At 47.1% G+C, this 15,384-nt stretch overlaps 1 protein-coding gene across 1 annotated transcript in view; it reads right to left on the bottom strand.

The window, feature by feature from the left end:
• Positions 1-1,018: 1,018 nt before the first annotated feature.
• The window catches only part of NKAIN2 (sodium/potassium transporting ATPase interacting 2), a 1,538,622-nt gene continuing 1,524,256 nt past the window's right edge, over positions 1,019-15,384 (bottom strand). The window contains exon 7 of the mRNA XM_063917263.1: positions 1,019-2,729. Within this exon, the coding sequence (XP_063773333.1) occupies positions 2,720-2,729 (10 nt within the window). The 3' untranslated portion in view covers positions 1,019-2,719. The remainder of the gene's footprint in view (positions 2,730-15,384) is intronic.

Raw genomic sequence — 15,384 nt, 5'->3', positions numbered from 1 at the left:
CGAATGTAGCAGAGTTACACACGCTAAGCCGCCGCCTACTGGGAGTGAATCTTAGCTTCTTAAAATTGCGACCGACGTACGCGCAATATTGCGATTACAAACGAGTTAGCAGTTTCAGAGTAGCTCCAGACTTACTCTGCCTGTGCGATCATTTCAGTGCTTGTCGTTCCTGGTTGACGTCACAAACACACCCAGCGTTCGCCCAGGCACTCCCACCGTTTCCCCGGCCACTCCTGCGTTTTTTCCGGAAACGGTAGCGTTTTCAGCCACACGCCCCTGAAACGCCGTGTATCCGCCCAGTAACACCCATTTCCTGTCAATCACATTACGTTCGCCGGAGCGAAGAAAAAGCCGTGAGTAAAAATACTTTCTTCATAGTAAAGTTACTTGGCGCAGTCGCAGTGCGAACATTGCGCATGCGTACTAAGCGGATTTTCACTGCGATGCGATGAAAAATACCGAGCGAACAACTCGGAATGAGGGCCTAGGGCTGAAACACACGAGCCGGCTTTTGCCGGCCAGGAAAAAGCTGGATGGATTTTTCCCGTGCCGGCATTGTAATTAACAGTGTGAGGGGTAGGGGCCTTTCACACTGCCCGGTTGCAGCCGGAAATATCCACTGGAAGGTCCGGCTGCTGGGCCGGGGCCGTGCCGTCTTTGCAGGCAGTGGACTGTGTGTGTGAATGGGAGCTTTCACACACAACATTTTTTTTTCAAGCTGTGTCTGCTGCTGCGCATGCGCACAGCATTACACACGGCTCAAAACCGTTGTGTGTGAAAGACTCTGCCGGATGGCAAAAAGCCGGACGAAGTTTGTCCGGCTTTTTGCCATCTGGGAGAAACCGGCTCGTGTGATACAGCCCTAAGGACCATCTCATGGTATGAGGGAAAATATATGCCTATAGTGTTCTTCAGTGAGAAATTAAAGACTGTAGATGTACCCTTCACACATTGAGGCTTCTTTCTAAATAAATACCAATTACAAACCGTTGTCAACATAACAAAGCCCACAACACAATTATGTTAAAATTTTATTAAAGTTCCCCTTTAAATTTAAGTTCTAGTACATGATGGCCAAGCGGCTGATGATATAATGCTGGGCATAGAAATAATATTGATGATAATAATAATAATAATAATAATAATAATAATAAATAGTCACTATTGTTACAGCATCTCTGTTCCTATAAATGTGTAAATTTCCCTTCTGCATACAGTAGACGACAACCGTGTAACTAAATTTTTTAAAGGGATGCTATTTATCAACAAACTTTAAACATCAAAGCATAATCTAGTTTTTAGTCATTAACAATGTAATAGTAATTCCCTTAAAGAGAGTCTTTTTTGTCAGCTAGTGAGCATTTCTTTATAATCACACAGGTACAGGATAAAATATGCATTCTACACTAACAAATTCCTCAGACATCACAAAAGGTCCAAATATTCACAAAAAAAAAAGTTCTTATGTCATGAAAAAAGTGCTCACATACACTATATTTTTACGTGAAACTTAAGTATAAAATGTTAAATTCTAAATGTTTATACTGGTCTTTCTCTATAGAAATCTGTAGATATTGACTTTTGTAAAAGACAAGTCACATAAAAAACACCAACATTGGCAAAAGATAAAAACGATAAAGAAAGAGAAGCCTTTTTCTCTGATGCTTTCTACTAGTTATGTCTGCGGAATATTGGTTAAACGTTTTGCCCCTATGTTGGAATCCTGTTGGAGTGAGAGCGTGTGGGATACATTGCACAGCAATGCATGATTTCTCTGCAGATGCAGTGGAACATGGGCTTGGATATCATGCATTAGGAGATTCAAAATGCTCAGAATTCACAGGACTGATGGCTTTAAGCATTCAGAATAACCATTTTTCTTTGAATTATGAAGCTGTGGATGGCCATATTGCAGATTACAACTGGGCCTTTTGAGCATTATATTGCCATATATTTTTCTTGCACTTTATGTTCTCTTCATAAAGGACTATAATGACAAAGCACCTGTGCAAAACCTTTCACAGATATGTTCTGATCTATGCAAAGTTTTTAATGGAATAACCTTAAAGGCATTTCTTCAGGTGTGTTTGTTTCCTGGGCTAACAAACAGTTGTGGTCAGTGTGGAGGTTTGATGTAAAATCTTCAGAGCAAAGAAATGGCTGTAAAAGTCTTTGCAAAATGATGGTAGTTTTGCATCAAGGATGGCAGACGGCATCTCATATTCTATGTCCCCCTCTGACAATCACATTTTGGCTGGGTTAAGGCAAAGTACAGGCACCTGATGTCCTGATGTTCTCTTGTGACTGCCTGCTAAGCAAACAAATGTTTCCCTCTGCCCCAAAGGTCTTTATGGCACTTTTAATTTTGTTCACAGTTTTTGATGTCCAGTTAGAACACAACATATAGGTCTCCTCATTACAGAGTCACTGGCTGTGCAAACATTGTACTGCAACTCATAGGAGGCTTAGTTAGAATTAACAGTGCAAAAAGAAGAAAAAGAAGCAGAAAGACTCCAGTAGAGGGCACCACAACTCCAGCAGTCTTCCTGGGATTACAGCATCTGCGGAAGTACATCCATTTGTGCACTGTGAGGACAAGGCTGATTTTGGTAACTCGTCAGGGGTATAGGAACCATAAAAACACACATTTTGTTGCCCTTTTTAACAATCCAATAGAATGTTTTCATGGGAGTGCTTCATACTTCATCAATGCTTTTATTTATTTTGACCTAGGAAATAAGAAAACAATTTAGGATCAAAGATAACACATGCAAAACCAAATATTTCTGCTTCTTTAATGTGCATTTTAATTTATAAATCATTCTTATGGACTATGCTAATTCTGCATTTTTATTTTCCAAGGTTTATTGTAAGTCCTTTGGGGCATACTTGCCTACCTGACCCTCTCCATGAGGGAGAAAATGCTCTGTTCCTGGACTTTCCTGGTAATGTATGATTGCAGTCACCTGTGGTGAAACACCTTTCTTATCAATTACCTAGCTCACCACAGGTGATGGCAATCATACATTACCAGGAAAGTCCAGGAACAGAGCATTTTCTCCCTCATGGAGAGGGTCAGGTAGGCAAGTATGCTTTGGGGGTAACCCATAACTCCAGACAAAAATAAGGCTAGGGTTAGGGCAGGGTACAATGTGATAAAACAAAAGCAAAATAACTTGCATTCTTCCTGACAATTCAAGCTCTATGTGCTCGATTCATCGTGTCCAAAGCCACCATTCATTCTTCCCTTCTCATATTGTCTGTCTGACACAATCCAAGCAGACATCCATGCCTTTCCCCATGTAATTCATGTCACCCTGAATGGGAAGATCATGTGGACTCTACGTATGATACCACTAGGTTTGCTTTAAACAGCCGAAGCATACAGTGGGATCACATCATTTTTGGGGAATTACAACAATCTGTGCCATGGTGGTGGCCTTATCAAACTTCCGGCCATAGAGGACCACATTATGTAAATCAAGGAACAGGGAAAATGGAACAAATACAAAGATGTTTGTGAAGAATGGGGTAAAGCCATGGGGTCCTGGGGCTTTTGAAACTTTGTTGGAGGAAGATAAAACCTGATGCTTCCTCCAACATAGTATTATTAGCCTCAGCATGATAACACCTCTTAATATCTTTAGCAATAGGGTGCGCAGTTCAGCTCCCCCCATTTTACTTCTGTTACTTTGAAAGATTTAATTGCATCTTCTAGCTCTGTTATACAAAAAATTACCTTCAGGAGCCTAAATATTTTTAGTGCACTTGGATATAAGTCTGTGAGCAAGGATGGTGTCCACCCAGTAGCGGATCTTGCCATGGGCAAGCAGGACTTTTGCCCGGGGCGCTGCCTTCCGGAGGGCGCAGGGCGCCATCCAGAGGGCGCCGCACCAGGGCAAGATTCGCTGCTGCTGTGTGCACCCCGCTGCCCCCCTGCTGCCGCTGGCCGCTGCCCCCCGCTGCCGCTGTGAAGGGAAACTAGACGCGTACTAGTTTCCCTTCGTGGAGAGGTCCTTTACTGTGCGGTGCACGATGACGTCATCGCGCACCGCACATCATTTCAGTCTGTACAGGGGGCGTAAATGACCACGCCCCCTGTACGAAGCCACGCCCCTATTGCCGCCCGGGGCGCACAGAGCACCAGAACCGGCCCTGTGTCCACCTAATTCATTGCTGAAGCCACTTAAGGGTGCATGTTGCCTAAGAAGAACGTAATTGGTTGAGCTGACCCCTGAGAACCTGAAGTTGGTGAAACAATTTAAGAAATTTGAGAAATCACTGACATTTCTTTTACGTCCTAGAGGATACTGGGGTATAGACGGGTCCTCTAGGAGCTTTGGGCACTTTAAGAAATCAGTAGTGTGCACTGGCTCCTCCCTCTATGCCCCTCCTACCAGACTCAGTTTAGAAAATGTGCCTGGAGGAGCCTGTCAGGATGGGGAAGCTCCTGAAGAGTTTTCTGCATTTATTTTCTATTTTTTGTTTTTAGGCAGGTAATATTTCTGCCTGGCACCAGACTGCCTGCTTCGTGGGACTTAGGAAAGGAAGGGGGGACGGCCCAACCTCCTTAGGGTTAGTGGTCCCGTTCCCCGCTGACAGGACACTGAGCTCCTGAGGGTCCTATTCGCAAGTCCCACCTCGGCGAGCGTACAGACCCACAGCACGCCGCCTCCCCTAACAGAGCCAGAAGTAAGAAGAGTGGTGAGTAGGTGGCTGGTGTCCCGGTTAGCGGGTCGCCGGTTGTAATGGCGGCACAAGGGTAGGAGCACAGCGCTGACAAGCAGGATGCGGCTTCAGAAACATGCAGGGTGCTGCGTGGTCCACTGTGAGGGGCGAGCTGAAGCCATAACTATTAATACCCACAGTACATCTTACAGGGGTTTTAACCCACTGTAGAGCAGAAATATTACCTCAGTCAGTATAAAAAACAGAGAAGACCGTGCACCATTAAGGGGGCGGGGCTTCACTATGAGCGGATCCAGCAGCTCACCAGCACCATTTTCCCTCTGCAGCTATACACAGACAGGCTGGCAGAAAAGCGCTGCTCCTCCACAAAGATTTCAGATCACCGCAGCGGTACCAGGGGGTAATAGCAAAGGGGGGGGGGGGAAAGCAATAATAGTATACTAAGCCCCCATTTAGGGTGCTTAGTTTGCAACCCAGCTAAACTTGGAAATTAGCTATAGGGGCACGGTGTGGCTGGCTCCATCATACTCTGTGTCTCCCTAGGGGGCTCTGTGCGGGTTAACTGGGCTATTAGCCTATTGTCCTGTGTGTGTGGGTCCTTTCACATTTTACTTTGTCAAAGGAGTGTGTCTCATTCATGGCAGAGTGTTTTTCCCACTAAGGGGGATCACTGCAGTGTACTCAGGATAGTACACATTCTCAGGCTAGTGGATCTGAACCTGTATGGTTAGATTCATTGAAAGGGATGATCTCGAATAGTTCTCAGAAATTATCCCAAAATGAGAAGGAGACGCAATACTTAAGACAGTCGGTAGATGACCTGATGAATAGAGATTTAGTGGCCATTCCGGCGTCTCAGACCCTTGCCATTTGTCCACAAAAGCATACACTGGCCCAAATCCTGCAGACTGATACTGATGATGATGTATCAGATGTTGAGGAGGGTGAGGTGGACTCAGGAGGGGGGGATGCAGCTTTGTCACAGGGAATACTGGCCCTGATAGAAGCTGTTAGAGATGTCCTGCACATTCTTGACAAAGCGACAAAGGATGAGGAGGAATCTTATTTTAATGTAAAAAAAAAAGAAATCCTCTGCTACTTTCCCTGCATCTAAGGAATTAAATTCCCTTTTTGAAGAAACTTGGGTTAATCCTGACAAGAAGTTTCGGATCCCTGAAAGGTTATTGACATCCTTCCCTTTTCCTCAGTGTGATAGAAAAAAAAATGGGATAACCCACCGATTGTTGACGCAGCGGTATCTAGATTGTCCCGTAAGATAGCCTTACCGGTCCCGGGGGCAGCCTCCTTAAAGTATGCTGCTGACAGCAAGATTGAGACCACTCTCAAGTCTGTATACACAGCTGCGGGGGTGGCCCAGAGACCCACTATAGCTTGTGCTTGGATCACTAGGGCCATTGCAAAATGGTCTGGTAACCTAATTGAGGGGCTAGATTCCTTACCAAGAGGTGAGATACTTTTACTCCTGCACTATATACAGGACTCTGCAAATTTTATGGTGGAAGCCATAAAAGAAATTGGATTGTTCAATGCACGCACCACGGCCATGGCAGTGTCTGCACGCAGGGGCCTATGTAAACCTACATTTCACAGGCGAGGCCCTGTTTGGTGGCGAACTGGATACGTGGATATCCAAGGCTACGGCAGGTAAGTCTACATATCTTCCTTCCACAGCCCCTCCCCGAGCTAGGAAGGCCTATTCTGCTCTGAATCTGCAGTCCTTTCGGACAGCAAAATAAGCCAAGGGTTCTTCTACAGCCTTCAAAGGCAATAGATGTAAACCCAGAAAACAAGCTACTGCAGGTTCACAAGAACAGAACTTCGGTTCTGCTTCCTCAAAGCCTTCAGCATGACGGTGGACCTCTCTGCCTGGAAGACGGGCAGGTGGGAGCCCGGTTAAAAGATTTCAGTCACATATGGGCAACATCATGCCAGGATCCCTGGGTCAAAGAGCTTATCACGCAGGTATAAAGACTGGAGTTTCAGGACCTCCCACCTCACAGATTCTTCAAGTCAGGCTTACCAGCTTCTCAGGAGGCAAGTATAAAATTACAGGATGCAATTCAAAAACTGATACAGACTCAGTCCATTGTTCCAGTTCCACCTCAGCTACGGAACAGAGGGTATTATTCCAACCTGTTTGTGTTAGGTGCCGCGGTCCGGGGCTTCCTCCTTGCCCGGCGCCTAGCAACTAGGGACGCCGTACGCGCTGAGCCGCCGGGTCCCTAGCAACGCTAGGACGCCGTGCGCGCTGAGCCGCCAGGACCTTAGCAACGGGGACGCCACAGGCGGACTGCGTTCCCCGTTGCAGGGTTGATTATTGAAGTGTTCACACATGTTTCTCCGGTCGTGCAGCAAGGCAGCTGCACGACATTTATGGTAATTAGGCTCTGTACTCTGATTGGAGGGTTCCCTGTTAAATGCCTCCTCAGTGCCTCTCACAGACGCCGGTGATAGCTTCCTGCATGCTGCTCATGTTTGGTGAACGTCTGTTCCTGGTTTGCTGTGTCCGGTCCCTCCAGTTCTCTGAGTTCCTGAATCTTGGAGTTAGTCACCTGGTCCCATGGAGTTCTTCTGGTCCAAAGTTACCTGTGGCAGTCGATTGAGGTTCTCTCTTGGTTTCGTGAGTGGCAGCCTGCCGCATGTTGCGGCCTAGGCCAATTTAGTATTGTTTCATTGTACTGGTGCATTTGCGGAGGTTTCCGCTTCCATAGTCCTCTCCGGTACTCGGCGGTGCCGTGTAGGAGAGTGGACAAGTGGAATATTTTGGTTGTTCTTTTCCCTGGCGGTAATCTGCGCATACTTTTAGTTTCAGGTTTGCCAGTAGTCCCTGGCCTTGTTGTTTAGTTAGAGGGCCCCTTGTTATCACCCTGTCTCAGTTCACTCTTTGTCTCTCATTAAGACCTGAGGGGGCATCGGAGTTGGGCAGACATAATCCGCCCTTCAAACGCGGCTGCCATGGGCCCAAGAAACCATAGTCTCGCAAGAGTGTACTGACAGCACGGGTGAGACAACGGAGATAGGGTGCCAGGGGCTATTCCCATTCCATTTCCCTTTCCCAGCATTACGTCCTGGTACTCAGGTCCCACCGTATAAGATCTCCCCTGACCTGAGTATCAGGATCATAACATTATCACCGGTCCAAAACATTAAAAAAAAAAAAAAAAGGGGTTTAATTTTTTCCATTCTTTGTTTTGGTTAGTCTAAAATTCGGCTTAATGAATCCAGCAGTTTTAGGGCCGAATCCCGGTCAGCTTTTGGTCAACCAAATTCAAGAACTAACTCAGATGGTTCAGGACCTTACTCTTCGGGTGAAGTCGCAGGAAGATCTTTTGCGAGCCTCCCCGAGTGTGGTCCTAGAACCAAAAATGCATTTACCTGACCGTTTTTTGGGTAACCGAACAGATTTCTTTAATCTTAAGGAAGCTTGTAAGCTTTATTTTCGTTTAAGGCCTCGTTCCTCTGGTACTGAGTCTCAACGGGTTGGGATAGTTATGTCATTGCTCCAGGGTGATCCTCAGACCTGGGCGTTTGGGTTAAGAACAGATGATCCTGCCTTGTTGTCAGTAGATGCCTTTTTTAAATCTTTAGGCCTGTTATATGATGACCCAGATAGAGATGCTTCAGTTGAGAGTCACCTGCGTGCCCTTAAACAAGGCAAAAATCCAGCAGAGGTGTATTGTACCGAATTTCGCCGTTGGTCGAACGACTGTGGCTGGAATGACCCGGCCCTGCGCAGTCAGTTTCGCCTCGGTTTGTCTGAACTTATTAAAGACAGTCTCCTTCAGTACCCCGCTCCTGAGACTCTCGACAAACTCATGGAGCTTGCTATTAAAATAGATCGTCGTCTCCGAGAGCGGAGGGCTGAAAGAGGAACAACTTTTAGACCTAATCCTTGTGTTGATACCTTTCCTGAGGACGTCGAGGAGCCCATGCAGATGGGTCTCTCCCGGCTGTCCCCAGAGGAAAGAACCAGAAGATTAACGTCTGGTCTTTGTTTGTATTGTGGTAGTAAAGGACATATTGCTCGTAACTGCCCGAATAAGTCGGGAAACGCTCTGACCAAGTGAATTGTGAGGGGGTTCACTTGGGTCTGCAGCTTATCTCCTCAAATGATTCTCTTTTAGTTCCTGTTAAGATTTCCTTTGGCAGCCTCAGTTCATTGGTGTCGGCCTTCGTCGACAGTGGAGCTGCAGGACATTTTATGGACTTAGCTTGGGCTAAGGCTTTAGGCATTCCACAGATACCATTGGATAAACGTATTACCATGCACGGCTTGGATGGGGGTCCGCTTTCCAATGGGATAATTACTCACCGCACACCTCCAGTATTATTGACAGTGGGGGCCTTACATTCAGAAGACATAGAATTTTACCTTACACATTGTCCGGCAGTTCCTGTAGTTTTGGGTCACCCCTGGCTTGCCTTTCATAATCCCACCATAGATTGGCGGTCTGGGGAGATTTCCCAATGGGGTCCTTTTTGTGTTAAGGAATGTATTTCACATCCAGTCCGGGTTGCGGCAGTCGTCCCAGAACTTATTCCTGTGGAATATCAGGATTTTGCCGATGTGTTCTCAAAAGGCAATGCGGACATTCTGCCTCCCCATCGGTCCTATGACAGTGCGATAGAGTTAGTACCGGGTGCCACTTTGCCCAAGGGGAGATTATATGCCCTGTCCGAGCCAGAAACCACGGCCATGAATAATTACATTCAGGAAAGCCTGAAAAAAGGCTTTATTAGGCCTTCGAAATCTCCGTTGAGTGCAGGTTTTTTCTTTGTTGAGAAAAAAGATGGGTCACTCAGACCATGTATTGATTTTCGGGCTCTGAATAAAATTTCTGTTAAGAACACCTATCCTTTACCATTGATTTCAGTGCTTTTTGATCAGTTACGCTCCGCCGTGATCTTTTAAAAAATCGATCTTAGGGGAGCTTACAACCTCATCCGAATAAGATCTGGGGATGAGTGGAAGACGGCTTTCAGCACTCAGTCGGGTCACTATGAATACCTGGTGATGCCGTTTGGCCTGTCTAATGCTCCTGCGGTATTTCAAGACCTCATCAACGATGTTCTCCGTGACTTCCTTGGGAAGTTCGTGGTCGTTTATTTAGACGACATTTTGATATACTCTGAGTCTATGGAACAACATGTTGTCCAGGTGCGTCAGGTTCTTCAGAAATTACGAGAGAATCATTTATACGCTAAGCTTGAGATGTGTGATTTTCCCATCACAGAAGTGTCCTTCTTGGGGTATATTATTTCTCCCCAGGGATTTTTTATGGAACCGAAAAAACTTCAGGCCATCCTTAATTGGGCGCAACCCACTAATTTAAAAGCAATTCAGCGCTTTTTAGGGTTTGCAAATTATTATAGACGGTTCATTCATACCTTTTCTGACCTGGTCGCTCCTATAGTAGCTTTGACTAAAAAAGGAGCGGATCCTTCCAGTTGGTCGCCTGAAGCTGAGTCTGCCTTTCGGGCCTTGAAGCAGGCCTTTGTCTCGGCTCCTGTTCTCAGACACCCTAATCCGGAGCTCCCCTTTATTGTTGAGGTTGATGCCTCAGAGGTTGGAGTGGGGGCTATCCTTTCTCAGGAAAATCCGGAGTCTCAGGAGTTACATCCTTGTGCCTTCATGTCCAGGAAATTCTCCTCCGCAGAATCCAACTATGACGTTGGTAATCGAGAATTACTGGCAGTAAAATGGGCTTTTCGAGGAGTGGAGGCATTGGCTGGAGGGAGCTAGGCATACTATTACAGTATTTACTGACCATAAAAATCTGCAATATATTGAGTCAGCTAAACGGCTTAATGCTCGGCAGGCACGTTGGGCATTGTTTTTTACTCGTTTCAGGTTTATTATCACCTTCAGGCCTGGTTCCAAGAATGCGAAAGCTGATGCCCTGTCACGTTGCTTTCTTCCGGTTCACAATAGCAATCCTGTTACTACCCCCATAGTTCCATCTTTAGTCATCCGGGCAGGCCTCACACAGGATTTATTTACTCAGTTAAACCAACTTCAACACCAGGCTCCTAGACTTACTCCTGCTGGTCGTCTTTTTGTCCCTGAATTTTTGAGAGGCATTGTTTTAGCTGAGTTTCATGACAACAAGGTCTCTGGTCATCCAGGTATCACTAAGACCTTGGAGCTGGTCTCTCGCTCGGTGTGGTGGCCTAGTCTTTCTAAAGACGTAAAAGAATTTGTCCACTCCTGTCAGGTTTGTGCACAGCATAAGGTCCCTCGTTCGTTCCCGATCGGCAACTCATAACTTTAGCCGTTCCTCTCAGGCCATGGTCTCATATATCCATGGATTTCGTGGTGGACCTTCCCCTTTCAGCCGGATGTCGAGTCATTTGGATGGTAGTGGACCGTTTTAGTAAAATGGCTCATATCATTGCTCTTCCCCGATTACCCTCTGCTCAAGGGTTGGCAGTTTTGTTCCTCCGCCATGTGTTCAGGCTCCATGGTTTGCCCTCTGATATTGTCTCTGATCGGGGTCCGCAATTTATCGCACAATTCTGGAAACGTTTTTGTGCCTCATTGAATATGAAACTGTCTTTAACATCTGGTTACCATCCACAGTCTAACGGGCAAACTGAACGAGTCAACCAGTCATTAAAACAATATTTACGCTTGTATTCGGCCAAACTCCAGAATGATTGGTCTGAATTTCTTCCTTTAGCCGAATTTGCTTATAATAACTCCTGTCATTTCTCCACCAAGGAGTTCCCATTCTTTTCAGTCTTTGGTTTTCATCCTAGAGCCAACTCTTTTTTCCATCATTCTCCAGTCTCCTCCTTGACCTTAACCTCCCATCTCAGAACTATTTGGAGAAGAGTGCACCTTGCCCTGAAAAAAGCTGCCTTCCGAGAAAAGAAATTTTCTGATAGGCTCCGACGTCTTTGCACTTTTAAGGTGGGAGATAAGGTGTGGTTGTCAACTCGCAACATCAAGCTCCGACAACCCTCGGCTAGATTGGGACCCAAATTTATTGGACCATTCCTTATCATTAAGAAGGTCAATCCAGTTGCTTTTCGGCTACGCTTGCCAAGATCTCTCAGAATTGGAAATACTTTTCACTGTTCCCTTTTGAAACAGTATTTTTCTTCCAGGAGATTTCCTCGGAGGTCTCCCCAGGGTAGGTCTCCGGTGGATGTGCAGGGACAACAGGAGTTCTTGGTTGAGAAGGTTTTAGATTCAAAAGTTTCCCGGGGCCGGCTTTATTTTTTGGTTCACTGGAAAGGCTATGGTCCGGAGGAAAGGTCTTGGGTCCTGGATAAGGATCTACATGCCCCTAAACTCAAGAGATTATTCTTTCAAGAATTTCCTCTGAAACCTGGCTTTAGGGGTTCGTTAACCCCTCCTCAAGGGGGGGGTACTGTTAGGCGCCGCGGTCCGGGGCTTCCTCCTTGCCCGGCACCTAGCAACTAGGGACGCCGTACGCGCTGAGCCGCCGGGTCCCTAGCAATGCTAGGACGCCGTGCGCACTGAGCCGCCGGGTCCCTAGCAACGCTAGGACGCCGGGCACACCGAGCCGCCAGGACCTTAGCAACGGGGACGCCACAGGCGGACCGCGTTCCCCGTTGCAGGGTTGATTATTGAAGTGTTCACACATGTTTCTCCAGTCGTGCAGCAAGGCAGCTGCACGACATTTATGGTAATTAGGCTCTGTACTCTGATTGGAGGGTTCCCTGTTAAATGCCTCCTCAGTGCCTCACACAGATGCCGGTGATAGCTTCCTGCATGCTGCTCATGTTTGGTGAACGTCTGTTCCTGGTTTGCTGTGTCCGGTCCCTCCAGTTCTCTGAGTTCCTGAATTTTGGAGTTAGTCACCTGGTCCCAAGGAGTTCTTCTGGTCCAAAGTTACCTGTTGCAGTCGATTGAGGTTCTCTCTTGGTTTTGTGAGTGGCAGCCTGCCGCATGTTGCGGCCTATGCCAATTTAGTATTGTTTCATTGTACTGGTGCATTTGCGGAGGTTTCCGCTTCCATAGTCCTCTCTGGTACTCGGCGGTGCCGTGTAGGAGAGTGGACAAGTGGAATATTTTGGTTGTTCTTTTCCCTGGCGGTAATCCGCGCATACTTTTAGTTTCAGGTTTGCCAGTAGCCCCTGGCCTTGTTGTTTAGTTAGAGGGCCCCTTGTTATCACCCTGTCTCAGTTCACTCTTTGTCTCTCATTAAGACCTGAGGGGGCATCGGAGTTTGGCAGACATAATCCGCCCTTCAAACGCGGCTGCCATGGGCCCAAGAAACCATAGTCTCGCAAGAGTGTACTGACAGCACGGGTGAGATAACGGAGATAGGCCTTGGGCTATTCCCATTCCATTTCCCTTTCCCAGCATTACGTCCTGGTACTCAGGTCCCACCGTATAAGATCTCCCCTGACCTGAGTATCAGGATCATAACAGTTTGTGGTACAAAAACCGGACGGTTCGGTGAGACCCATTTTAAACCTCAAGTCGTTGAACCCGTATTTACGGGTGTTCAAATTCAAGATGGAGTCTCTGAGAGCGGTGGTCTCGAGTCTGGAGGAAGGGGAATTCTTGGTGTCTCTGGATATCAAGGATGTATACCTTCATATCCCGATCTGGCCGCCTCATCCGGCTTAATCAGGTTTGCCTTACAGGACTGTCACTACCAGTTCCAGGCTCTGCCTTTTGGCCTCTCCACGGCTCCGAGGGTGTTCACCAAGGTAATGGCAGAGATGATATTCATCCTCCGCAAACGGGGAGTGAACATAATTCTGTACCTGGATGATCTGCTGATAAAAGCACCATCCAGGGAGCGGTTGTTGGACAGCATTGCCCTCTCAACTCAGCTTCTCCGGGATCACGGGTGGATTCTGAACCTATCGAAATCTCACCTGGAACCAACACGGAGGCTTTTGTTCTTGGGGATGATACTGGATACGGAAGTACAGAAGGTACTCCTTCCATTGGAGAAGGCAGTGGTGATCCAGTTGATGGCGGGATGTTCTCAAAACAACCTGGATATCAGTGCATATCTGCATTTGCCTTCTGGGAAAGATGGTAGCCACTTACGAGGCACTGCAGTATGGAAGGTTTCATGCCAGACCCTTCCAGCTGGACCTATTTGACAAATGGTCCGGATTGCATCTCCACATGCACCAGAGGATTCGTCTGTCGCCAAAAGCCAGGATTTCTCTGCTGTGGTGGCTCCAGATTTCTCACCTGACTGAGGGCCGGAGGTTTGGGATTCAAAATTGGATTCTGTTAACCACAGGCACAAGCCTCAGAGGTTGGGGAGCAGTCACCCAGGGGGAACACTTCCAAGGAAAATGGTCAAGTCAGGAAACCATTCTTCCAATCAACATTCTGGAACTAAGGGCCATATGCAATGCCCTTCTACAGGCAGCACATCTTCTTCAAGATCTGGCGATCCAGGTTCAGTCGGACTATGTGATGGCGGTAACGTACATAAACCGACAGGGCGTAACGAAGAGCAGAGCTGCAATGTCAGAGGTAACACGGATTCTCCTCTGGGCAGAAAGACATGCTGTGGCATTGTCTGCGATCTTCATTCCGTGAGTAGACAACTGGGAAGCAGATTTCCTCAGCAGACACGACCTCCACCTAGGAGAGTGGGGTCTTCACCTGGAGGTATTCAGGTGCGTAACACATCGGTGGGGAACTCCGCAAATCGACATGATGGCCTCTCATCTCAACAAGAAACTCAGGCGGTATTGTTCCAGGTCGAGAGACCCACAGGCAGTGGTGGTGGACGCTCTGGTGGCTCCATGGGCCTACCAGATGGTGTATGTGTTTCCACCACTTCCACTGATCCCAAGAATTCTCAAAAGAATAAAAAGGGAAAAGGTTCAGGCAATTCTCATTCCTCCGGATTGGCCAAGAAGGGCTTGGTATGCGGACCTACTGGACATGCTTCTGGAGGATCCGTGGCCTCTACCTCTCTGAGAGGATCTTCTGCAACAGAGGCTGTTCGTCTATCAAGACTTACCGCAGCTATGTTTGACAGCATCGAGGTTGAGTGTCAAATTTTAGCCCGTAAAGGAATTCCGGATAGGGTAATTCTTACCCCGATCCAAGCCAGAAAAGGGATAACGTCTAAACATTGCCACCGAATTTGGAGAAAATGTGTGTCTTGGTGTGAAAACAGGAATTTCAACTGGGTCGGTTTCTGCTTTTTCTGCAGTCTGGTGTGGATGTGGGCCTACGACTGGGCTCCATAAAAGTCCAGATTTTGGCCTTGTCCAATTTCTTCCAAAAACAGTTGGCTTCCCTCCCTGAGGTTCAGATGTTTTTGAAAGGTGTTCTGCACATCCATCCGCCCTTTGTGCCTCCCACGTCACCTTGGGATCTCAACGTGGTGTTGCAGTTTCTACAAACTGAATGGTTTGAGCCTTTACAGGAGGTTGATGTAAAGTTTCTTACGTGGAAGACCGTCACATTGCTGGCCTTGGCTTCGGCAAGACGTGTGTCAGAATTGGGGGCGTTGTCTCACAAGAGCCCCTATTTGATTTTTCATGAAGATACAGCTGAACTCAGAACTCATCAGCAATTTCTTACAAAGGTGGTGACTGCTTTTCACATAAACCAGCCTATTGTGGTTCCGATGCTTACTGACACCTCTTACACTTCAAAGTCCCTGAATGATGTGCGGGCTTTGAAAATCTGTGTCAAACGGACAGCTCGTCACA

The sequence above is a fragment of the Pseudophryne corroboree genome, chromosome 4 (assembly GCF_028390025.1).
Source record: "Pseudophryne corroboree isolate aPseCor3 chromosome 4, aPseCor3.hap2, whole genome shotgun sequence".
In the NCBI taxonomy this organism is placed as follows: Eukaryota; Metazoa; Chordata; class Amphibia; order Anura; family Myobatrachidae; genus Pseudophryne; species Pseudophryne corroboree.
This window is presented reverse-complemented; position numbering and strand designations above follow the sequence as displayed.